Source organism: Siphateles boraxobius, unplaced genomic scaffold (assembly GCF_051911475.1).
Source record: "Siphateles boraxobius isolate OS27281-9 unplaced genomic scaffold, OSU_SipBor_1 78, whole genome shotgun sequence".
NCBI lineage: Eukaryota > Metazoa > Chordata > Actinopteri > Cypriniformes > Leuciscidae > Siphateles > Siphateles boraxobius.
This window is the reverse complement of record NW_027509206.1, coordinates 218,899-244,994: the sequence shown is the minus strand read 5'-3', so window position 1 is coordinate 244,994 and position 26,096 is coordinate 218,899. Positions and strand designations below refer to the sequence as shown.

The following is a 26,096-nucleotide window of genomic DNA, read 5'->3' as shown; positions in this document are numbered from 1 at the left end:
GGGGGAAAGAAGAATGGAATGGGGGGGATAGAAGAATGGAATGGGGGGAAAAGAAGAATGGAATGGGTGAAAGAAGAATGGAATGGGGAAAGAAGAACAGAATGGAGGGAGAAGAATGGAATGGGGAAAGAAGAACGGAATGGGGGGAAGAAGAATGGAATGGGGAAAGAAGAATGGAATGGGGGGAAGAAGAATAGTATGGGGGAAAAGAAGAATGGAATTGGGGAAGGAATGGGGGAAAGAAGAATGGAATGGGGGGAAAGAAGAATGGAATGGGGAAAGAAGAATGGAATGGGGGAAAGAAGATTGGAATGGGAAGGAAAAGAAGAATGGAATGGGGGGGAAAGAAAAATTGAATGGGGGAATGGAATGGGGTAAAAGAAGAATGGAATGGGGGAAAAGAAGAATGGATTGGGGAGAAAAGAAGAATGGAACGGGGGAAAAGAAGAATGGAATGGGGGAAGAAGAATGGAATTGGGGGGATAAAAATGGAATGGTGGGGAAGGAGAATGGAATGGGGGGAAAGAAGAAGAATGCAATGGGGGAAAGAAGAATGGAATAGGGGAGAGAAGAATTGAATGGGGGGAAAAGAAGAATGGAATGGGGAAAAAGAAGAATGGAATGGGGGAAGAAGAATGGAATTGGGGGAGGGGGAAGAAGAATGGAATGGGGGTGAAGAATGGAATGGGGGGAAAGAATAATGGAATGCGGGGGAAGAAGAATGGAATGGGGGGAAGAAGAATGGAATGGGGGGAAAAGAAGAATGCAATGGGGGAAGAAGAAGGGAATGGGGGGAAAGAATAATGGAATGGGGGAATGGAATGGGGGAAAAGGAAGAATGGAATGGGGGAAAATAATATTGGAATGGGGGAAAAGAAGAATGGAATGGGGGAAAGAAGAATGGAATTGGGGGGATGAAAATGGAATGGTGGGGAAGGAGAATGGAATGGGGGGAAAGAAGAAGAATGCAATGGGGGAAAGAAGAATGGAATAGGGGAGAGAAGAATTGAATGGGGGGAAAAGAAGAATGGAATGGGGGGGGGAAGAAGAATGGAATGGGGGTGAAGAATGGAATGGGGGGAAAGAATAATGGAATGCGGGGGAAGAAGAATGGAATGGGGGGAAGAAGAATGGAATGGGGGGAAAAGAAGAATGCAATGGGGGAAGAAGAAGGGAATGGGGGGAAAGAATAATGGAATGGGGGAATGGAATGGGGGAAAAAGGAAGAATGGAATGGGGGAAAATAATAATGGAATGGGGGAAAAGAAGAATGGAATGGGGGAAAGAAGAATGGAATGGGGGAAAATGAAGAATTGAATGGGGGGGGGGAAGAAGAATGGAATAGGGGGAAGAAGAATGAAATAGGGGGATAGAAGAATGGAATGGGGGGAAAAGAAGGGAATGGGGGGAAAAAGAAGAATGCAATGGGGGAAGAAGAAGGGAATGGGGGAAAAAGAATAATGGAATGGGGGAATGGAATGGGGGGAAAAGGAAGAATGGAATGGGGGAAAAGAATAATGGAATGGGGGAAAAGAAGAATGGAATGGGGGGAGGAAGAATGGAATGGGGGAAAAAGAAGAATTGAATAGGGGGAAGAAAAATGAAATAGGGGGAAAGAAGAATGGAATGGGGGGGAAAGAAGAATGGAATGGGGGAAGAAGAATGGAATTGGGGGAGGGGGAAGAAGAATGGAATGGGGTGAGAAGAATGGAATGGGGGGAAAGAATAATGGAATGGGGGGAAAGAAGAATGGAATGGGGAAGAAGAATGGAATGGGAGAAAAAGAAGAATGCAATTGGGGGAAGAAGAATGGAATGGGAGAAAAAGAAGAATGCAGTTGGGGAGGAAGAAGGGAATGGGTGAAAAGAATAATGGAATGGGGGGAATGGAATGGGGGAAAGGAAGAATGGAATGGGGGAAAAGAAGAATGGAATGGGGGAAAGGGTGGGAAAAGAATGGAATGGGGGAAAAAGAAGAATTGACTGGGGGGGAAAGAAGAATGAAATGGGGGGAAAGAAGAATGGAATGGGTGAAAAGAATAATGGAATGGGGGGAATGGAATGGGGGGAAAAGGAAGAATGGAATGGAGGAAAAGAAGAATGGAATGGGGGAAAAGAAGAATGGAATGGGGGAAGAAGAATGGAATGGGGGAAAAAGAAGAATTGACTGGGGGGGGAAGAAGAATGAAATGGGGGGAAAGAAGAATGGAATGGGGGGGATAGAAGAATGGAATGGGGGGAAAAGAAGAATGGAATGGGTGAAAGAAGAATGGAATGGGAAAGAAGAACAGAATGGAGGGAGGAAGAATGGAATGGGGAAAGAAGAACGGAATGGGGGGAAGAAGAATGGAATGGGGAAAGAAGAATGGAATGGGGGGAAGAAGAATAGTATGGGGGGAAAAGAAGAATGGAATGGGGGAAGGAATGGGGGAAAGAAGAATGGAATGGGGGAAAGAAGAATGGAATGGGGGAAAGAAGAATGGAATGGGGAAAGAAGAATGAATGGGGGAAGAATAATGAAATGGGGGAAGAATAATGGAATGGGGGGAAAGAAGAATGGAATGGGGGAAAGAAGATTGGAATGGGAAGGAAAAGAGAATGGAATGGGGGGGAAAGAAAAATTGAATGGGGGAATGGAATGGGGTAAAAGAAGAATGGAATGGGGGAAAAGAAGAATGGATTGGGGAGAAAAGAAGAATGGAACGGGGGAAAAGAAGAATGGAATGGGGGAAGAAGAATGGAATTGGGGGATAAAAATGGAATGGTGGGGAAGGAGAATGGAATGGGGGGAAAGAAGAAGAATGCAATGGGGGAAAGAATGGAATAGGGGAGAGAAGAATTGAATGGGGGGAAAAGAAGAATGGAATGGGAAAAAGAAGAATGGAATGGGGGAAGAAGAATGGAATTGGGGGAGGGGAAGAAGAATGGAATGGGGTGAAGAATGGAATGGGGGGAAAGAATAATGGAATGCGGGGGAAGAAGAATGGAATGGGGGGAAGAAGAATGGAATGGGGGGAAAAGAAGAATGCAATGGGGGAAGAAGAAGGGAATGGGGGAAAGAATAATGGAATGGGGGAATGGAATGGGGGAAAAGGAAGAATGGAATGGGGGAAAATAATAATGGAATGGGGGAAAAGAAGAATGGAATGGGGGAAAGAAGAATGGAATGGGGGAAAATGAAGAATTGAATGGGGGGGGGAGAAGAATGGAATAGGGGGAAGAAGAATGAAATAGGGGGATAGAAGAATGGAATGGGGGGAAAAGAAGGGAATGGGGGAAAAAGAAGAATGCAATGGGGGAAGAAGAAGGGAATGGGGGAAAAAGAATAATGGAATGGGGGGAATGGAATGGGGGGAAAAGGAAGAATGGAATGGGGGAAAAGAATAATGGAATGGGGGAAAAGAAGAATGGAATGGGGGGAGGAAGAATGGAATGGGGGAAAAAGAAGAATTGAATAGGGGGGAAGAAAAATGAAATAGGGGGAAAGAAGAATGGAATGGGGGGGAAAGAAGAATGGAATTGGGGGAGGGGGAAGAAGAATGGAATGGGGTGAGAAGAATGGAATGGGGGGAAAGAATAATGGAATGGGGGGAAAGAAGAATGGAATGGGGGAAGAAGAATGGAATGGGAGAAAAAGAAGAATGCAATTGGGGGAGAAGAATGGAATGGGAGAAAAAGAAGAATGCAGTTGGGGAGGAAGAAGGGAATGGGTGAAAAGAATAATGGAATGGGGGGAATGGAATGGGGGAAAGGAAGAATGGAATGGGGGAAAAGAAGAATGGAATGGGGGAAAAGAAGAATGGAATGGGGGAAGAAGAATGGAATGGGGGAAAAAGAAGAATTGACTGGGGGGGAAAGAAGAATGAAATGGGGGGAAAGAAGAATGGAATGGGTGAAAAGAATAATGGAATGGGGGGAATGGAATGGGGGGAAAAGGAAGAATGGAATGGAGGAAAAGAAGAATGGAATGGGGGAAAGAAGAATGGAATGGGGGGAAGAAGAATGGAATGGGGGAAAAAGAAGAATTGACTGGGGGGAAGAAGAATGAAATGGGGGGAAAGAAGAATGGAATGGGGAAAGAAGAATGGAATTAGGGGAAAGAAGAATGGAATGGGGAAAGATGAATGGAATGGGGAGAAGAATTGAATGGGGGGAAAGAAGAATGGAATGGGAGGGAGAAGAATGGAATGGGGGGGAAGAAGAATGGAATGGGGAAAGAAAATTGAATGGGGAAAAAGAAGAATGGAATGGGGAAAAGAAGAATGGTATGGGGGGAAAAGAAGAATGGTATGGGGGGAAAAAGAAGAATGGAGTGGGGGGAAGAAGAATGGAATGGGGGGCGAGAAGAATGGAATGGGGGGAAAGAAGAATGGAATGGGGGGGGAAGGAGAATGGAACAGGGGAAAAAGAAGAATGGAATGGCGGAAGAAAAATGGAATTGGGGGAGGGGGAAGAAGAATGGAATGGGGGAGAAGAATAATGGAATGGGGGGAAAGTAGAATGGACTGGGGGGAAAGAAGAATGGAATGGGGGAAGAAGAATGGAATTGGGGGAGGGGGAAGAAGAATGGAATGGGGGGAGAAGAATGGAATGGGGGAAAGAAGAATGGAATGGGGAAAGAAGAATGGAATTAGGGGAAAGAAGAATGGAATGGGGAAAGATGAATGGAATGGGGAGAAGAATTGAATGGGGGGAAAGAAGAATGGAATGGGGGGGAGAAGAATGGAATGGGGGGGAAGAAGAATGGAATGGGGAAAGAAGAATGGAATGGGGGAAAGAAGAATGGAATGGGGGAAAGAAGAATGGAATGGGGGAAGAAGAATGGAATGGGGGGAAAGAAGAGTGGAATGGGGGAAAGAAGATTGGAATGGGAAGGAAAAGAAGAATGGAATGGGGGGAAAGAAGAATGGAATGGGGGAAAAGAAGAATGGTATGGGGTAAAAAGAAGAATTGAATGGGGGAAAAGAAGAATGGAATGGGGGAAAAGAAGAATGGTATGGGGGAAAAAAGAAGAATGGAATGGGGGGCAAGAAGAATGGAATGGGGGGAAAGAAGATTGGAATGGGGGGAAAGAAGAATGGAGCAGGGGAAAAAGAAGAATGGAGTGGGGGAAGAAGAATGGAATTGGGGGGGAAGAAGAATGGAATGGAGGGAAAGAAGATTGGAATGGGAAGGAAAAGAAGAATGGAATGGGGGGGAAAGAAGAATGGAATGGGGGAAAAAAGAAGAATTGTATGGGGTAAAAAGAAGAATGGAATGGGGGAAAAGAAGAATGGAATTGGGGAAAAGAAGAATGGTATGGGGGGAAAAAGAAGAATGGAATGGGGGGAGAAGAATGGAATGGGGGGGAAAGAAGAATGGAATGGGGGAGAAAAAGAATGGAATGGGGGGGGAAGAAGAATGGAATGGGGGGAAAAGAAGAATTGAATGGGGGGAAAGAAGAATGGAATGGGGGGGGGAGAAGAATGGAATGGGGGGGGGGGGGAGAAAAATGGAATGGGGGAAAAAGAATAATGGAATGGCATCCGACTAGGAATGTGTTTTTACTTTCATAATTAATGTAATAAGAGTATAAACACTGTGCTCTGTCATTGTTGGTTGGGTTTGCAAGGCAAATGCTCTCACTCATAATGTGCAGATAATACCTCAGCCAAAGCAGGAACTAGCTCTACTTGTGGGCAATATTTCTGCTACAGTAGTAATGTGATAAACCGTATGATAAGAGGTCTAACTCATCCCACAGGTGGAGTACATGTTGGTGGAAATGGATGACAAACATGAAAAAGCCTGTCTGGTTCTGAACGGGGAGGAGGTTCTGGAAATCCTTCAGGAAAAGGGGGAAAAGATTGACCCCAAGTGAGTAACTGATTGTGTTACAAAAATATTCTGAACATGTTGGTGTGATGATGACCCAAAAAACACAAGGTCAAAGTTTTCCACTTAGAATATAATTTTTAGGGATGCACCGATATTACATTTTTGGTCGATACTGATAATTCTTTATTTTTGAAAGCCGATAACTGATATATTGGCCGATAAATCTAAATCCAAAATTGTATCATTTTTTGAGAGCCTGATTACAAAAACAAAAGTCTCACCATTAAAAGCCATGTCCCAAACACACAATTATAATGTTCTTATGATAATTTTATGTGGCCAATATGGTAGACTTGCGCTGCACATGTTTCTCTGAACTATATTTTCCATTTTTAAGTGATTACAAATTATATTTCAAGCAATTCAAAACCATCATAGCGACCAGTGTGCATCTGAAGTGTCTCAGCGGAAGGAAATAATACATTATTTATCGGCCAAATTTTCTTTTCGGGCTGATAACGATAACATTAAAAATTATGATATTACTTACTTAACGCCTTCCGCCCAACTTTGGGCATAGGCCACGAACAGGGGCTCTCCAGTCATCCCGATCCTGGGCCAACTTCTCTAACTGTCCCCATGTGTGGCCAGACCTCTTCACCTCTGCCTCCAGGTCGCGGCGCCAGCTGTTCTTTGGCCTGCCTCTCTTCCTTTTCCCTTGTGGGTTCCAAAAGAGGGCGTGTCTTACTATGCTTGATGCAAGCTTGCGAAGGGTATGGCCAACCCATCTCCAACGTCTTTGAAGGATTTCTTCCTCAATAGGCTGCTGTCCTGTTCGCTGCCACATCTCCAGGTTACTGATGGTGTTTGGCCAGCGTACCCTTAGGATTCGTCTGAGACAGGTGTTAATAAAGGACTGGATTTTCTTCATGGTAGTGACTGTTGTTCTCCAGGTCTCTGCACCGTACAGTAGAACAGGTTTTATCATGGAGTTAAAGATCCTGGTCTTGGTGTTCCTAGGCAGCTCAGAGGATCACCAGACTTTCTTCAGCTGATGGAAGGCTGCCCTTGCCTTTCCAATCCACACATTCACATCTGCCTCTGTCCCTCCCCACTTGTCGACTACGCTGCCAAGATAGGTGAAGCTTTCCAATTCCTCTAGTGCTCCTCCTCCTAGCCTGATGGGAGCCGTGTTGTTGTTGTTGACATTGAGGATCTTGCTCTTCCCTTTGTGTATAATGAGTCCAAGGTTTGCTGAATGAGTTGCGATGATGTTGGTCTTCTCTCGCATTTGTTGCTGGGTATGGGAAAGAAGTGCCAGGTCATCAGCAAAGTCGAGGTCATCCAATTGTGTCTAAGGTGTCCATTGGATGCCATTTCTCTTCTGGGCAGTTGATGTCTTCATTACCCAATCTATTGCCAACAGGAAAAGAAAGGGTGACAATAGGCATCCTTTTCTCACCCCTGTTCGCACTTAGAAGGCATCGGTAAGCTGCTGGCTATTTACCACTCTGCAGGTCATTCCCTCGTATGAGTTCCTGATGATGTTAGTGATTTTTTCTGGTACCCCAAAGTGTATCAACAGACTCCAGGTGGTCTGCCTATCCACGCTGTCAAAAGCCTTCTCGTAGTCAATAAAATTGACATAGAGAGGTGAGTTCCACTCCAAAGACTGTTCCAGGATAATCCGCAGAGTTGTTATCTGGTCAATGCAGGATCTACTCTTCCTGAAGCCAGCTTGTTGGTCTCTGAGATGTGGGTCGACTGCATCTTTTATCCTGTTTAGGAGGACTCTATTGAATATCTTGCCTGGGGTTGACAGCAGTGTTATCCCCCTGTAGTTGGAGCAGGAACTAAGATCATCCTTCTTTCACTGGTAGGGTATGGCCAGTGAGAGAAGCATACCCTTAACATTCGTCTGAGACAGGTGTTAATAAAGGACTGGATTTTCTTCATGGTAGTGACTGTTGTTCTCCAGGTCTCTGCACCGTACAGTAGAACAGGTTTTATCATGGAGTTAAAGATCCTGGTCTTGGTGTTCCTAGGCAGCTCAGAGGATCACCAGACTTTCTTCAGCTGATGGAAAGCTGCCCTTGCCTTTCCAATCCGCACCTTCACATCTGCCTCTGTCCCTCCCCGCTTGTCGACTACGCTGCCAAGATAGGTGAAGCTTTCCAATTCCTCTAGTGCTTCTCCTCCTAGCCTGATGGGAGCCGTGTTGTTGTTGTTGACTTTGAGGATCTTGCTCTACCCTTTGTGTCCCTTTGCTCTTCTCTTGCTCTTCCCTTTGTGGCCAGTAGCTGAATTCACTTCCTGCTCAGCTACTGTTCGGACGCTCTCGCTTACTGCTCCGCGCTTTGCTCTATCGCTTTTATATTTCTATATTTTATCTCCTTTTATCACCTAATTTTAACTTCAGCAAATCAGCACAGTGCCCAAACGCTTGGATTACTACAAAAAAAAAAAGCTGAATTATTTTATTCGACCAGCCTCCCACTGAAAGCTTACATTCCGGGGAAGAGAAAACACAACTGCCTACATTCATAAGGATAAGAAAATGCCTCCTTTGGAATCTACTTGCTGCTCCAACTGCCGCCGACTTGTACAAAGGATTGCAATTCTTGAAACAAAGTTAATTGCGGGACCACCAAACCAGACGGAATACACAACAGAGCTTCGTCATGGACGACCTCCGCATACAGCCGGTGAGTCCCATGAATCTAGTGCTCCTCGACAGGCCATACTGAGTGTAGAGAAACAAGCCGATCGACTTACTAATCGATGGCACAAACAGGGAGCGAGACCCAAAGGCACTCGAGACATCAGATTGTCACAAGCATCACATATTGCTGCAGTAGCATCCTCTACCCCAGATACGGCTCTGACAAGGATTGCAAACACTGGTCTCCTAAACCCGCCTATACATCTTGAAAACAGATTAGAAGTATTAATGAATGAGGAATCCCCAAATTTGAAGAATGTAATCGAACACAGACTGAATCAGCCAGTAGCTAACACTGATGCTAACTGGGGCTCAAGGTCAAGCAGACAATGGGCACTCAGCTCAGAGCGCAGCCGGGGGCCCAGGACTCTGATAGTGGGCGACTCCGTAATCAGAAACATTAATAGCAGGGATACAACAACGTGCTGCCTTCCACAAGCAACAACATCTGATGTAAACAGGGAACTTCAGAACATTCTGACGAAACATAAGACTGCAAATCGACTCATCATTCACGTGGGGAAGAATGATATTCATAAAGAGCAGTCGGAACTTCTTGAAAAGGATTTCAGTGAACTTTTTGAAACACTTAAAACACTGAAAGTCCAGACATTCATCAGTGGACCACTCCCAGCAAGAGGAACAAACAGGTTTTCACGGCTGCTTGGGCTTAATACATGGCTGCAAAAAACCTGCAATATAAAAGGAGTGAACTTTATTGACAACTTCAATCTTTTCTGGAGTCAGAGGCAACTGTTTCAACAGGATGGCCACCACCCAAACAAACTTGCTTCAAGAGTGCTAAAGGACAATATCTACTTCTCCCTCCGTCATCCTTCTGCAATGTGTGCCAATCCACTCAACCTGAATGGCACACACAGACCTGCATACAGTATGAATGACCACAGGATTTCATTTCAGCACCTGAATGGACATGCGATTGACGCATCACACAAGGACAATGATAACACCACTCAGCCACAACAACCTCTGCTCACGGACACAATCTCAGCTGAGCCCTGCCCACAGAGCTCACCACAGACAGACTGTGACATACTAGAACTGCTCCAAGATTCAGCACCCAAGGACGACTTTCTGGAAAACAGCCAGGGAAACCAGGAGCCCCTCTCACCGGAAACGTTATCCCTCTCTCCAGCATTTCCACTTCTGTGCTTCTCAGAGAAAATGGAACAACTGGTGCATGCTGGAACTAGACTATCCCACTCTTATGCTGCGAGACCCCAGATACCAACCAAAAAACGCCAGGCCCCACAACCACCAAAGCCTGCGGGCCCAGCTCGCCCTCCCCCTCCCCCTCCCCCTGTGAGAGCTCTTCGGCCTCTGCCACAGCGCCAGGGCCCACACCCTCCTCCAGCAGCTCGAGGTGAACCACAAACAACTGATACCAGCTCTCAGTGATATGTGTCGGGTCCCCGCTATGATAACAATAACTTTCTCAAATGTTTACAGAACAAGCGGGAACCCAGTGTGCCTGTATCTTCCTCTATTGCTGTTCGATTACATGATAGAAAGTCTAAGGCCTTCAAAAGCCGTACAGCAAACCCACCTAATCTGGTGCCTATTACACGACATACTAAGATTGCTGTGGGGACAAAAAGTAAGACAGTTAAGTTAGCACTTTTAAACATCCGCTCATTTAAAAATAAATCACTTCTAGTCAACGACTTAATAACCACATACAACCTGGATTTTATGTTGGTAAATGAAACTTGGCTAGAAGACAGCTGCAGTGCAACAGTCCTCAATGAAACAGCCCCTCCTAACTTTACTTTTATGAGTGTCTGCTGAGCTGTCAGAAGAGGCGGAGGTTTAGCTGCTCTTTATAAAGATGTCTATCAATGTAAGCAAATATCATTTGGGAATTACCCGTCTTTCGAATATCTGGGTATTGTGTTAAAAGGTGCTCCACGAATTTTACTCATCATTGTTTACAGGCCTCCAAAATACTCTCCAGCTTTTGCTGAGAACTTAACAGAAATGTTATCAACAATTTCCTAGGAGTTTGACTGCTTTGCCATTGCTGGAGATTTTAACATTCACATAGATAATGCAGAAACCAATATGGCAAAAGAAATCAAAACTGTTTTAAAAACTTTTGATCTGACTCAGCATGTACATGGACCCACACATAATCGTGGACACACTCTAGATTTACATATCAGTAACAGTCTAAACATTTCATCAATTGTTATTAAGGATGTAGCACTGTCTGATCATTTTTGTTTTTTCTTTGATATATTGATCTCTCCTGCCATTGAAGCTAGATCTGTGTCTGTCAAGAAGAGATGCTTAAATGAGAACACTAGTGTACTATTTATGAAGGCTATATCTTTAACACCAAGCATATCTGCTGACTCTGTTGATTTTCTCCTTGATTCTTTTAACTCAAAAGTTAAGAGTGTAATTAATGATATTGCTCTTGTGAAAGTCAGGAAGAAGAGTGACAGACAAAAAGCACCTTGGAGAAACTCAACAGCAGTGCAAAATATGAAAAGACAATGCAGAAAAGCAGAGCGCATGTGACGGAAGACAAAACTTGTAGTCCATTATAACATCTACAAAGACAGCATCCATGCTTTCAATAAGGAACTAGGCAAAGCTAGATGACTTACTTCTGGAATATTATAAACAGCAATATAAACAACACGCGCACTCTTTTTGCTACTGTAGAGAGACTGACAAAGCCCCCAAGCCAGATTCCCAGTGAAATGCTCTCAGTGAGAAAGTGCAGTGAGTTTGCTTCTTTCTTCTCTGAGAGAATCAATAATATCAGAAAGGTGATCAGCTCATCCTTGAGTTGCGCTGGGGTCAGGCAGATCAGACAACAAGTCACTATGTCTGATTTCGAAGAAATTGATCGCAAAATGTTGGAAGAAACCGTACAGCACCTAAAAACATCACCCTGCGCCCTTGACGCACTTCCCACATCTTTTTACAAAAATGTGTTACACAGCTTAGAAGCAGATCACCTAGAAGTGGTAAATGCCCCACTTCTCTCTGGGAGTTTTCCGAACTCCCTGAAAACTGCAGTTGTCAAGCCCCTCCTGAAAAAGAGCAATCTGGATAAGACCATATTAAACAACTATAGACCGATCTCAAATCTTCCTTTCATAGGCAAGATCATTGAAAAAGTTGTCTTCAATCAGCTGAACAAATTCTTAAGCTCGAATGGATACTTTGACAATTTTCAATCTGGTTTCCGACCGCACCACAGCACAGAGACAGCGCTCATAAAGATACTAAATGATATTCGCTTAAATACTGATACAGGCAAATTATCAGTGCTGGTACTGCTCGACCTCAGTGCTGCATTTGACACTGTCGATCACAACATACTTCTTGACAGGCTGGAAAACTGGGTCGGGCTTTCTGGGATAGTCCTAAAATGGTTCAGGTCATACTTAGGAGGCAGAGGTTATTATGTGTGTATAGGAGACCATAAGTCTGAGTGGACATCCATGACATGCGGAGTCCCTCAAGGCTCAATTCTTGTGCCACTCCTATTCAACCTGTACATGCTCCCAATGAGCCAAATAATGAGAAATAACCAAATCGCTTACCATAGCTATGCAGACGACACACAGCTCTACTTATCCCTATCGCCTAACGATTAAAGCCCCATTGACCCTTTGCCAATGCATTGATGAAGTAAACAATTGGATGTGCCAAAACTTTCTTCAGTTAAACAAAGACAAAACTGAAGTCATTGCGTTTGGAAACAAAGATGAAGTTCTCAAGGTGAACGCATACCTTCAGTCTAGGGGTCAAACAACTAAAAATCAAGTCAGGAATCTGGGTGTGTCTCTAGAGTCAGACCTTAGTTTCAGTAGTCATGTCAAAGCAATAACTAAATCAGCATACTATCACCTGAAAAATATTGCAAGAATTAGATGCTTTGTTTCCAGTCAAGACTTAGAAAAATTTGTGCATGCTTTCATCACCAGTAGAGTGGATTATTGTAATGGACTTCTCACTGGCCTTCCCAAAAAGACCATAAGACAGTTGCAGCTCATACAGAACGCTGCTGCCAGGATTCTGAGCAGAACCAGAAAATATGAACACATCACACCAGTCCTCAGGTCTTTACACTGGCTGCCAGTTACATTTAGGATTGATTTTAAAGTATTATTACTGGTATGTAAATCATTCAATGGCCTAGGACCTCAATACATTGCAGATATGCTCACTGAATATAAACCCAACAGATCACTCAGATCATTAGGATCACATCAGCTAGAAATACCAAGGGTTCACTCTAAGTATGGCGAGTCTGCTTTTAGCTACTATGCCAGCCGCAGCTGGAACCAGCTTCCAGAAGAGATCAGATGTGCTCCTACAGTAGTCACATTCAAATCCAGACTCAAAACACTTCTGTTTAGCTGTGCATTTAATGAATGAGCACTGTGCCACAGTTCGTCCGACTGTTTACACTGTATTTTATATTATGTTTTAGTTATTCTCATTTCATTTGATTATTTCTGTATTATATCTTTTATTCTAAACTGTTTTAATTATTCTGATTTCTTTTGATTATTTTAATTTCTTCTATGTAAAGCACTTTGAATGACCATTGTGTATGAAATGTGCTATATAAATAAACTTGCCTTGCCTTGCCTTCTTTGGGAGCTTGATGAGATAGCCCTCCTTCCACTCTGTTGGAATATCTTCCTCCTCCCAGATGTTATGGAAAAGAGGGTAGAGCATTTCCACAGTGGTCACTTCATCCTCTTTTAAAACTTCTGCAGGAATGGTGTCTGGTCCGCCTGACTTCCCGTTTCTCAATTGCTTGATGGCCTTAGGGCGTGTGTCCACCAAAGCGTTTTTAGCCAGCTGAAAACGCTAGGCGCTCTGCTGAAAACGCCCAGCTGTGGGCGCTTGAGAGCGTTTTGGCAGCGCTGCGTTTTTTCAGTTGAGACGATTCGTTGCTATGATACAGAATATCCGCAGCAAAGTTTAATTGTAACTGATTTCGTAGATAATTTGTTTCATACAAAAAATGTATTTTTCATCCATTTTGTTCGGTTAGCTCTGCTGGTTGATGTCGTTCTACAGAAAGAATGTTGTGACAGTTGGTCGGTGTGATATTTGTCCCGCCCCTCCTCCACTGTGATTGGACGGCTGTGTAAAAAGTGACAGTGATGAGCGCAGCGTTTTACCCAAAGTTGAACAGTTTTCAACTCTCGGCGACCAGTAAAAAACGCTGGGCGGAGGGTGTCATGTTTTTTGAGACAATGCAAGACACACAGGACACGCATTAGCTGAATAAACATTAGCCAATGCAAACATATAGAAAATAGTTGACAATGAATAGACAGGAGTACAATTCTAGCAAAATGAACCACTTATTCTAAAAAGAATATCAAGTATAAGTTTAGATGAATCCGAAATATGGGGCTATGTTTACAGTAAAACGTCTGTCTTTTAACGAATTTTAAAAACATGGATGGATAATACAAAATGCTTTATGACATTTTAACAGAAAAAAACAACCAAAAACAAAATTTAAATTTAGCCCGTCAATTTACAATTATCTTCTCTCTGTGTGCGCGCGGTCTGTGTTTGTGAGAGAGAGCTCGCGCAGCACTGATAGAACGGTACTTTTTAATCCATGAGTAACTAATGCGCTAGTTTTCATACAAAATAATTATGTAACATACTAAGGTACTTTAGTTATTATTAACTCAATAACATAACACATGCAGACTACGTTTCTCAACACTGAGAATGAATAAATAAACACCTGTTTCTCCAGACTCGTGCTTATTAGTAATCCACAAATCACAGAACTTTCATAATCACTAAGCCACAGCGATTTTAATTTTATTTTTATTTATTGTTCATCAATACTTAAGCATTTTATAATTTGCATGGCTGAATGATGTTTTGCTCTTATCTGAGTGACCAAGAATGACGGACTAATTTAAGATAATCCATGCATGCGATCACTCCCGTATGATCATCGAATCCAGATTAAGTTAACTAAAAACAAATCGTACCACCGTACTTTGAGGTCAAAATGCGTACCCGCTACGCAAAATGCGTACAGGTTGGCAGGTCTGCTTATACTATGCTTTACTATTCTTTTTGCTTCTGTATACTGCTTTTGGGCCTTGGCTTTTCTATCACGTGTGTGGCTACTGTTTATTTCTGCTGTCTTCCTTTTCTTCTCCTGGATCTTTTCTAAGCTCCCCACTGAGATCCATTCTTTTTGCCCCTTCTTCTTGTTACCTAGCACTTCCTTACATGTTGATGTTATTACCTCTTTAATGCTCTGCCATTTTTCATCCATGGTCTTTCTTGCTGCTGTAGGATCTGGGCCTTTTTAGAGAGTGTACTTCGAAACACTTCTAGCCTCGCTGTTTCTTTTAGAGCACTGATGTTATACCTCTGGCGTTGACTGGATTGCCCTGTCCAGTTCCGCCTCAGCTTGAGCTTCAAGCGGGCGCCCAGGAGATGGTGGTCGGATGCAACATCCGCTCCTCTTCTGACCCGTACATCTTCAAGAGATCTTCTGAACTTTTTCCCGATGCATACATGGTCAATCTGGTTTTCCGTCATCAGGTCTGGTGACACCCAGTTAGCCTTATGTATTTGTTTGTGTTGGAAGAAGCTCCCGCCTATGACTGGGTTGGTAGTGGCACATAGGTTAGCAAATCTCTCCCCATTCTCATTAGGGATGCTAACCGATGACCGTTTGACCGATGGTTGACGGTCTCAACGTTAACCGATCAAAGTTGTCGGTAGTTGGTTAAAAAAAAAAAAAGTAATCTCTAAATTAGGCTATTATAGACGGTGGACTAAACGCTACTACAGTTAGCCATCTCATTCCAAGATATTTTTTTGTGAAGTGAACAAATCCCTCACACTAAATTTTTCATAACTCGCCTGTTTGTACTTAATAAACCAATAAAAACATTTGGCGCGAGGTCACAGCCTTTGGGTTCGTGCGCTCCCAAGGTTTGCGAAAAGTAAAGGCTACAGGCTAAAACACTGGAGGTTAGAGCCAAGGCAGACGACAGGATGAAGCGTGCAAAGAAAAGTAGTGTGTGGGACATTTCACCAAAAAGAATGACACAGTTAGTTGCAACTTCTGTGATACAGTGCTTAAAAACAGTAGTAATACTGTAGAAATACATTACATCTACATTTCAGTGGTTACAGATAAGGTGATGATGATCATCATCTTTCTTTATTATTGTTAGCACTAAAGTTACCTCAAACTAAAGCAGAGTCTCTTTGGAGCTGTCATTTTCTTAAATGAGCCGCTGCAATGTTTCAAATGAGCTTCTAACGCTAGACTAACGCCTTTATTTTCAACGCGATCACCTTGTACCCAAACCATTTCAAAACTAAGGAGCCATTTGTCCTCCGATTACATACAAGCTCCTCGGCGCCGCGTTTGCGGGACTCATGTTTCGTGCTGTAGGGGATTTTAAAAAAGTGACGTGAGTAGAAGCGCGGCGCCGGGGCAGTGTGTGTGTGTGTGTGTGTGTGTGTGTGTGTTTGTGTGTGTGTGTGTGTGAGCGGAAGGCAGAGAGAGATGTGACAGAGTTGCGAAATTGCAGGCGCGGCTCGAAATGGCTGTTATTTCAAATAGCGTGGCATATTTTAAACTAATCGGTTAATCGGTTTCAACCGGCTAATGAGGCTCGGTGGTCGGTCAAGAAAATTTTTAGTTTTCGCCATCCCTAATTCTCATTCATCTCCCCCAAGCCTTGTATTCCCATTATTTCCTCATACCCTTGGTTGTTAACTGCCGATCTTGGCATTGAAGTCACCCATGGTGACGATGATGTTTCGTCTTGGGCATGCCTCGATGATGGTCAGCAGCCTGTTATAGAAATTCTCTTTGACGTCTTCTTCGCTGTCATTGGTTGGGGCATAGCATTGGATGATATCCATGTTGATCCTCCTGTTCGTTCTGCGGAAGCAGGCAGTGAGGATCCGTGGGCCATGTGCCTCCCATCCAATGAGAGCTCTCTGTGCCATCTTTGTCAACATCAGGGCCACTCCCTGGCTGTGGGGTGCGATTGCTTCCTCGTGGCCTTAGAACAGCAGCAGCTCCCCTGTGGCTAGTTTCTTCCTAGACTCACGGATTCCCAGCAGATCTAGATTGTAGCGTCTCATCTCGGCTGTCACTTGAGCTGTTTTGCCAGTTTCAAACATGGTTGTGACATTCCATGTTCCGATGTTAGTGGTGGTCCTGGTGGAGATGATGGTTGTTGGCCTACTAGCTTCCAAAGGGCTTTCCCTACTAGGCGTCATACTTTCTCCAGCTATGGGTCCATCTTCTCCCAGGGCCTTAATTACTTTTGAATTTCTTGTTCGCGAATCTGTAACATTCTTTTTTTCGGGGTGGGGTTGTTAGCCCTGTGCCCAGCCCCCAACCTGGAGGACCAGGTGTTGCTCTTCGTCTCTCCTATACCATGAGTCCTGTCTGGCTTGGTTGAACCTACCAGGGGCCTTGCAACCGCTGGTATAGCCCTCATGGTCACGGAGGCACGCAAGCCTCCCCACCACGGAAAGGTAGCAACACATTGGGGAAGCAATGTGAAATTGCTTCCCCATATTGCTTCACAAAAATGATGATATAGCTATAGCTAAAGTGGCCGATATATCGTGCATCCCTAATTATTTTTTTTACATACTCAGAGGTTTGTTACAATCATGACTTCAAAAATAGCAGGTTTAGCTGCAACTGTGTAACGCCGGGGTAAGAAGCATTTGTCCTCATTGATTTATTTGATTTATTAGGTGGTTTGTTCTTTTGTACACTTTAACTGTAAAGTCTTTCAGCCAATCCCTCCTTTATGCATGTGTTTAACAAGTCAACACGATCGATAGTATCTTTTGTGTTTATTGTTCCTCTCCCTTTGATTAGACTTGCCCCAATTATGCTATTTTAAATTATGCTATGTCTCCTACAACAGGTTTAAACGCATCCAAGGTCAAAAAACACTTTAATTTTCTCATAATATGCACTCACACATCAGCTCTTTACTCTCAGTGTCTGAAACGCTTCGATCACAGATTCAGTCTCTCTAAGCCCCACCTCTCTGAGAGCTCCTCTGCTGTGATTGGTCAGAAACCAAAGCTCATTATCATATCTGAATCTCACAGTGATATGAACAGTAACGATGGCGTGGGCTTTACCGTATCAATCTCAGAAAACTGCTTCTTCTCGACACGAACAACACAAACCAAACTCTTCCAGTCTCAGATACAGGGCAGAGGGCAGAGCTAAGAGACACTGTTCAGCCAATCAACACCATCGGCTGGCATTATGCAAATTCATTATAAACATACACAGGGTCATCAGGAAGTGAGACTGAATTACTGACGACTCGTTTCAGTTCAGAATTGATTCTTTCTTTAGGAGACAAAAACTCAGTTTATCTGAACTTTGATCTTTGAAACTTTACAGATATTTTACATTCACAAACAGCTCTATTATTACACACTACATGAAAGAAAATATAAATCTTTTTTTTTTTAAATGACAGGCTCATCAGAAGTTAGTTTGGCCAGGATAAGCATTATTTGAAGTTTGATTATTGTGGAATGTGGATTTGTTGATGTTGTGTATCTGTAGCTCAGGGGAAGATCAGCACACACTGCATTCCTCATTACTGCCTCTCTACTGCACACACTGAAGAGTGTGTGTGTCACAGCACTTTACACTTTACACATTGATGATCCCGTTCAAAACGTTTGCATTAGCCGTAGACGGATATATTCCACCATGTGGAAAAACACTGATGCAATCGTGGAATCCCGTCATAAAAATGATATTTAATGTGGAATATTGTGGAATTCTGCAAATTCTGGATGAATAAATCAAACTTAGGGTTTGTATAATTATAAGTTCATGATATGGACTAGTGTGTGTAAGAATTAAAGCTTAAAAAGACTATATAACACACATATTTACACAGAAAATCAAAGGTCTTCACGGCAACCGATCATCAGAAAAGTTTGGTTTAACTTGACATGTTGTCTGCCAAAAAATAAAAGGATTTGTTCAATTTCTTTAATTGCTTATGTTTTATTCCATTGTTTACCACCGTTTTTAATAATGAATTTGCATTAGGTTTAATTATAAATCAAGAAAAAAACAGAATTTCTGACAAAAAAAGTAATTTATTAAGTTAAAGTTTAATAAATTAAATAGATTCTTTTTGATCATTAAAACTTAAACTATTCAAATCGATTCTATACAATTTAAAATGGAAAACATGTTAACACTTCTAAATCGGAACTAATAGATTGTTGTTCAATTGTATGAGTTTCATGAATTGTTTAGATATGCTTTTTGATTACTATCATTTAATTTAACTATTAAAATGGAGTCCAGAATTTTTTTGTGTGTGGAAATTTTGTCTGTATTTTGACTACTTTATTGTAATTTTATCAGCCTCAATGCCCACAGCACTCTCTTGACATCATTATTGGCCATTGTCTGTTGTGTTGTCCATTACTTTACATTACTAGAGCAAGAATATGATGGTAGTCACTAATACACGAGTACTCATTTATCTACCAGTGCATAATGGATTAAATGAAGTGCTTCTGCTAGTAATTCACATTTATAAGTTACTTTTCATAAAGAGAGAGAATATTAATCTCTTGAAATGCAGGCCGGAGTACGGCAGCTACATGATCGAAGGAAAGTTTTATAAATTCAGTTGATTAGTCATGCATTTTGATTATTAAAACGTAATCAAACCATTAAAATGAAATCCATAAATTTTAAAGTGGAAAACACAGAATTTATGGGATTCTCGAGAAAAAAAACGTCACATTTCATAGGGCCATAATTTTTGTTTTTAACTTTTTAGAACTAATAGATTGTTGATAAATTGTGTAAGTTTCATGAATTGTTTAGACATGCTTTTTAATAACTAACATTTAATTTAATTAAAATGAAATTCAGAAGAAAATGAAATGAAAAATAAATTAATTCAGAAAAATCTCAGAATTTTCCAAACATTTGAATCCAAACTCTAATCATTGCTTAATGTATGAACTCCGATATTTGAGTGACTTCAGATATTTTAGGTTTCTCTTCAGTCTGCATTTCGACTGCTTTATTGTAATTGTATTAGCCTCAATGCCCATTGGCCACAGCACTCTCTTGACATCATTATTGGGCATTGTCTGTTGCGTTGTCCATTACTTTACATTACTAGAGCAAGAATATGATGGATGTCACTAATACACTAATTTATTACTCAGTGAGCTCTCATGAAATGAATTGCTTTGCTAGTAATTCACATTTATGAGTTCCTTTTCATAAAGAGACAGAATATTGATCTCTTGAAATGCGATGCGTGTGTGTTCAGCCACCCGACGCTGTGGAGGCCGGAGTACGGGAGTTACATGATCGAAGGCACGCCGGGACAGCCGTACGGGGGCTCGATGTCGGAGTTCAACACCGTCGAGGACAACATGGGGAAGCGGAGGAGAGAGGCTTCATCTGTGCTCGATCTCAACCAAACTCTCCTCACAGTCACCGCATTCCCCAGGTACCAAACATTCAAGACATTACTCCTCAGTGTCTTTTAGAGATGCACGATTCTGGATAAACTGATTTGTTTTTTAATCGAGATCATGATTCTAAATAGAGAGCGAAGCAAAATAACATGTCATTTATTAGAGGTTCATGTTTAGTGCTGTAGTCCATTTACAAATATATTTCATTCTTTTGAATCAATTTTTAAAAACAAGATTGGTGTGAGTGAATGATTCAATGACTCACTCAAAAATTCATGTCTCGATTCGCCTACTTATACTACGCCCTAAAAGTATGTACTCTTTTTGTGAAACGTTTACAGTAGTTTTCGCGGATCCGTGTGAATGGGGATCGTTTTGACGATGTAAGTATGAGGAAAACTCAAAGGAAAAACTTATCTGTTTTAAGCGCATCGTTGTCGTGTAAACCTACCCTTAATTTGACAATGAAAAGATTTCTGTGGAGTTTAATTGTGCACAAAGTTTACGTTTACATTCATTCTCAGGGTCTTATTTGGAAAGCATAAATATTGATATTGTATGATATGGTATGCATTTTTGGCCATATACAGGTGAAACCCGAAAAATTTGAATATCGTGCAAAAGTTATATTATGGCTTACAGCTTATGAAAACCCCAAATGTAAAATCTCAGAAAATTAGAATATTACATGAAATTAATTTTAAAAAAAAGGATTTTAAATACAGAAATGTCGGCCCTCTGAAAAGTATAATCATGCAAATGTATATGGTTATATATACTTAATATATTAGTTTCAACCGTTAATTTGAATTACTGAAATACATGAACTGTTGCACGATATTAAAATTTTTCTAGTTTCACCTGTAAGCCAGCCCTTCTGTGTATCTAGATCTCTTTCTAAAGTGGTATAACTGGTCACACTGCCCACTCCCAGTATCTGGACTGCATGTTTAGTGTTCACCCACATAGTTAACAACACGACTCAACGCATGTTTTGTGCTGCATCAGAAGTTCTCATATAAATGACAGTGTTCTCTTACGAGAGGTTCTCTCGTATTACGTAAGTATAGCTTACGCTACAGGAAAGTTCATCTTTTCGAGATATTGAAGCCAAAAAATTATCCTTAATTTTTGTATCCATTGTCAACGCAGTGCAGCAGCTAGCAGACCTAGAGCAGGCTGTCTAGCGTGGTCATAGGCTGCCCTGCGGGAACTGCAGGGCAGTTCCCGCTCGCGCCTTCACAGCGTCAGAGCCTCACAATATGGGTGTGGCTTAGCGTATATAAGCAGGGTTCGTAGGCTGATTCTCTGATTTTCATCTCTTCAGCGAAGCTCTTCGCATCGCTGGACCTTGAGAAGCCGCCGCCATTGAACAAGCGACAAGCCAGCTGAGGACAGTGCCTGAAGAAGCCGGCCGTCTTCGCAACCTTCAGCCTTCCGTGCCAGCTACGCTATTCGGCGACGTATCCTTTTATTCTAAAGCTTCCAAGCGCTATAAGAGCACGAGCGTCTTTTTAAAGATGTCTCGCTCCACTTGTGGCTCGTGCAGATCCCCGCTCAGCGTTGGAGACCGCCACGTTATATGCGCTCTCTGCCTGGGCCCGGAACACGCTGCTCTTGCCCTCTCTTCCGGAGGATGTGAGCACTGTGAAGAGCTTCCGATGTCGACCCTGCGGGCTCGACTCGAAGCTTACAACCCCAAAGCTGTCACTCCGCCCTTTGCGGGACTGCGCAGAAAGAAGCGCCGTTCCCTAAGACAGCCTGAGCCCGCGGCCACTGCGACGCGCTCGCCGGAGTCCCTCCCTCGAGCCTCGCCTTCACTGCCCTCCCTCACCGACATGCAGCCGCCGGTCACGTCCCACTCTGCCCCAGCGTCCGATAATGAGGCGGAAGCGCCCGCCGCGGGAGACAGTTGTTCCATCCTGGCTTCTGATAGTGAGGAATGGTCGAGTTCTCAACACTCCGCCGCCTCCTCGATCCAGGAATCACAGGCCGTTGACCGCCTCGGGCTCGAGTGGTCGCCGCCTAAAGAGCCCGTGCACAACAGACTTGACGGCTGTTTTCTTCAGAGTCACCGCCGTCAAGCGCCTGCTGCCAGGTCTGCACCCTTCCTCCCAGACTGAGCTTTCAAAATCGTGGAACGCACCATTCTCCGCGAGGCTCCTATCCTCTGTCTCCACGTCGCTCTCCCAAGTGGACGGCGCCTCCGAGAAAGGATACAGCTCAATCCCTAAGGTAGAGGAAGCGGTTGCTGCACATCTTTCCCCGCCCTCCGCAAGATGGCGCTCAAAGTCTGCATTGCCGACTAAAGCCTGCCGGACCACATCTACTCTTGTCGGTCGCGCCTACGCCACCGCCGGACAAGCAGCTTCAGCCCTTCACTCAATGGCTGTGTTACAGATCCTGCAAGCCGATCTCCTCCGTGAATGGGATGAGAACAGCCCAGATCCAGCTGCTGTAACGGACCTGAGGAGCGCGACGGATCTCTCCCTTCGCGCTACCAAGGCTGCAGCTCAAACCCTAGGATGATGCATGGCCTCGCTGACTGTCACTGAAAGACACCTATGGTCAACGCTGGCTGACATGAGAGAGTCTGAGCGGTCCTTGACACTCCTCTCTCCCACACTGGCCTCTATGGCCCGGCAGTGAATGGAATCGTCGACCGCTTTTCTGAGGTTCAGAAAGCATCGCAAGCCATGAACTTGTTTCTGCCCCGTCGTGCTAGCTCCACTGCAGGTCGCCCACGTCAGCCGCCTGCACGAGCCACCACACAGTGCCCAGCTCAACCGAGACAGTCCAGCCACTCTTTGCAGCGACAGGGCGGCCGCCCCAGATCACACTCAGCTAACCGAAGCAGACCCCCCCCCCCCCCCCCCATGTGGCCGCAGCTAAAGATCGTGCTGAAGTCTGAGCACGCAAAGCCCTCCTAGCATCAGTGAGAGGGAAAAGACGGTTAAGTCTCGCCGCGGCCGGACCACCGTTAAAACTTTTCGCCCTGTCAGTCCCCTTAACACAGGTTACTGCAGTAGGTCTTTTAGCAGTCAACGAGTCTGTAACACTACCCGCTCGCCTGCACACAACCGCCGTTTTTACGGCGAACCAGAGAAATCTCAGAAAGATCATAATGCCTGGTTATCCGGCTCACGCCGATGGTGTTTTAAGTGTAGAAAAAGTGCCCACGCCACAGTGCTCACCCCTACAAACAAACACAGCACTTCCCGTGTCACCCAGAGAGCCCACTCTCATAAAGCTGGCAAATGCCGCTCGAGTGATATCTGCAGAAAATGTGCCCACGTGCCCGTGCCCACATCTATCTGCCCGCTCTATTACACGGCCAAGTCACGCGCATCACAGTGTGCAGACTCATATCAATCATGTTGTGAATGTAAGTCTCGTGCCCGGAGAACCCGGAGGCCATTCTGCCCCTAGCTGCACGTATAAAAGCATGGGAAGCGATTCCAGGGGTATCAGAATGGGTGCTAAGCACAATAAAGCAGGGCTATGCGTTACAGTTTGTTCGCCGTACCCCCGCTTTCGAGCACGGACCGCGACGACAGTGAATGCAGAAGTAGCACATCTACTTCGCTCAGAAAAAGCAAAGCTGCTGTGCAAAAGGGCCATAGAACCGGTACCGCCTTCTCTGAGCGAGTCAGCTTTTACAGCCATTATTTTCTCATGCCCAAGAAGGACGGGGGTGTCAGACCCATACTAGATCTGAGACATTTTAACAAAGCTCTTATGATAAGACCGTTCAAAATGATTACATCCAGACGACTCCTCGTGCACGTTCGCCCAGGAGACTGGTTTATATCTCTCGCTCTAAGGAATTTATTTCTATTTTTAGGAATAGAACTGGACTCCATGGCTATGACGGCCCATGGCTATGTCAACACAGCGCGAGCGACTGGCCGCATCTTTCCAGAAGAACAGCACCGCACCTCTGAAGACATTCCAGAGGATGCTGGGCTACATGGCTTCAGCCTCTGCGGTACTTCAGCTGGGTTTGGTACGTATGCGCCTGCTACAACGCTACCTGGCCGCTCGTGTGTCTCACCGAGCCTGGAAGTCAGGCTGCGCCCTGATCAGAGTGACTCAGAGCTGCATTACAGCTCTGCAGCCCTGGTTAGCGGCCGACTGGTACCAGCGGGGAGTGAGTATGGGGACTGTCTCATACCGGGAGGTCATCTCGACAGACGCGTCCAACTCGGGTTGGGGCGCGCTCTTCGAAGGCAGACCAGTCTCTGGCCTATGGTCAGACCGGGAAAAACTCCTCCATATAAACTGTCTGGAAATGATAGCGGTCGAGAATGCGCTGAAGCGTTTCCTCCCGTTTATACAGGACCACCATGTTCTAGTCCGCTCGGACAACATGTCTGTAGTGTCCTATGTGAACCGTATGGGCGGTTTCAGATCCAGAAACCTCTGCAATCTGACAGAACGCCTCCTCGTTTGGTCTCAGCACCATCTGCGCTCGCTGAGAGCTGCCCACGTGCCAGGCCACCTGAACGACGGCCCAGACAGACTGTCCAGGGACAATGTTCCCCCTGGGGAATGGTCCCTGCACCCCCAAACAGTCCAGTTGCTGGGGCGCCTTTTTGGCAAAGCGGAAGTCGACCTATTTGCGTCACAAGACAACGCACACTGCCCAAGGTTGTTTTCAAAGAACCAGGACGTGCTGGCCCAAACCTGGCCCAGCCGCCCACTATATGCATTCCCTCCGGTCTCTCTGTTACCACAGGTAATCAAGAGAATCAGGGAAACGCGCCAATAAGTGCTCCTCATACCCCGCGTTTGGGAGAACCATACTTGGTTCCCGGAGCTGACGCGGCTGTCACAGACAGCCCCGTGGCCTATTCCAATGAGAGCAGATCTCCTCTCGCAAGCTCGCGGCTTGATCTGGCATCCCCATCCAGAGTGCTGGTCTCTGCACGTATGGTTGACCAACGGTTACCCGTTGCCCTGCCAGACGCAGTAATGAACACAATCACGCAGTCTAGAGCTCCTTCTACCATAAGGCTCTACGCATCCAAATGGTCTGTGTTCTCTAAATGGTGCGCTGACAAAAATCTGGACCAACGGGAGAGTGGGGTTTCGCGGTTGCTCAGTTTCCTTCAAGAGCTGTTGGAAAAGGGAAGGTCCCTGTGCAGGACTGCATTTGTTTAGGATTTTTCAGGGGGTTTATCATTTTGAAAATGTTTATTCTAGTGAGGACTTTAATTTTGAAAAGCAGTCACAGACAACCTCTTAGTTCAGGAAACAGGAAGTACTAATAGTACTGCAGTAGTTCAGCAAAATATGATAGCTGTTACATCTTTAAGCATCATCTTTCTTTGCATCTGTTAGATGCAATGTCTGTAAGTACATAGTGTTAAATTTATTGTGTGATACATATGAGAAGGTTATTTGATATTAAGATGTATATTTTCTTAGTTTAATTATCCTTACATTATTATCAATCTGTAATTTTCCAATTTCATATTTAGTGATTGTATCTTTTGTATATTTTTACAGTTTCACAGTTGAATCATAAACTTCAGAAACGACTTGAAGTGTCCAGCAAGGTTTTTCAGTCACTGTTTAACTTACTGGATAGTTAGATGCCAGAGAAATCTAATAAGGCCAGTCCCCTTCCATGCTCCATGTGGCAGCCGTCACAGCATTCTCAGAATCGACGCAAGGCCAGTCAATAGGCAGGAACGAGCTCATCATCCGCTTCATCAGAGGAGCCAGAAGGATGAATCCTCCGCGCCCCCCTTCAGTTCCCATGTGGGATCTTTCTTTGGTCCTCGAGGCCCTGAAGGCCTTTGAACCTTTAGACTCTGCGGATCTAAAGTACTTATCACTTAAAACCGTTTTTCTGATCGCTCTGTCGTCAGTCAAACATGTGGGGGACTTACACGCACTGTCTGTTAGCGCCGTGTGTCTTGTGTTTGGCCCAAATGACTCAAAAGTCATCCTCAAACCTAGACATGGCTATGTTCCTAAAGTGATTGACACTCCGTTCAGAGCACAGGTCATTTCGCTATCGGCTCTGCCAGCGTCCG

The 26,096-nt window shown here is 44.2% G+C and overlaps 1 protein-coding gene across 1 annotated transcript in view; it reads left to right on the top strand.

Annotated features, from left to right (window-relative positions):
* The first annotated feature begins 5,504 nt into the window (after positions 1 to 5,504).
* Positions 5,505 to 26,096, top strand: part of LOC143728576 (glutamate--cysteine ligase catalytic subunit-like) — a 66,326-nt gene continuing 45,734 nt past the window's right edge. Inside the window, exons 1-2 of the mRNA XM_077219364.1 lie at positions 5,505 to 5,855; positions 19,902 to 20,084. Of these exons, the coding sequence (XP_077075479.1) occupies positions 5,752 to 5,855; positions 19,902 to 20,084 (287 nt within the window). The 5' untranslated portion in view covers positions 5,505 to 5,751. The remainder of the gene's footprint in view (positions 5,856 to 19,901; positions 20,085 to 26,096) is intronic.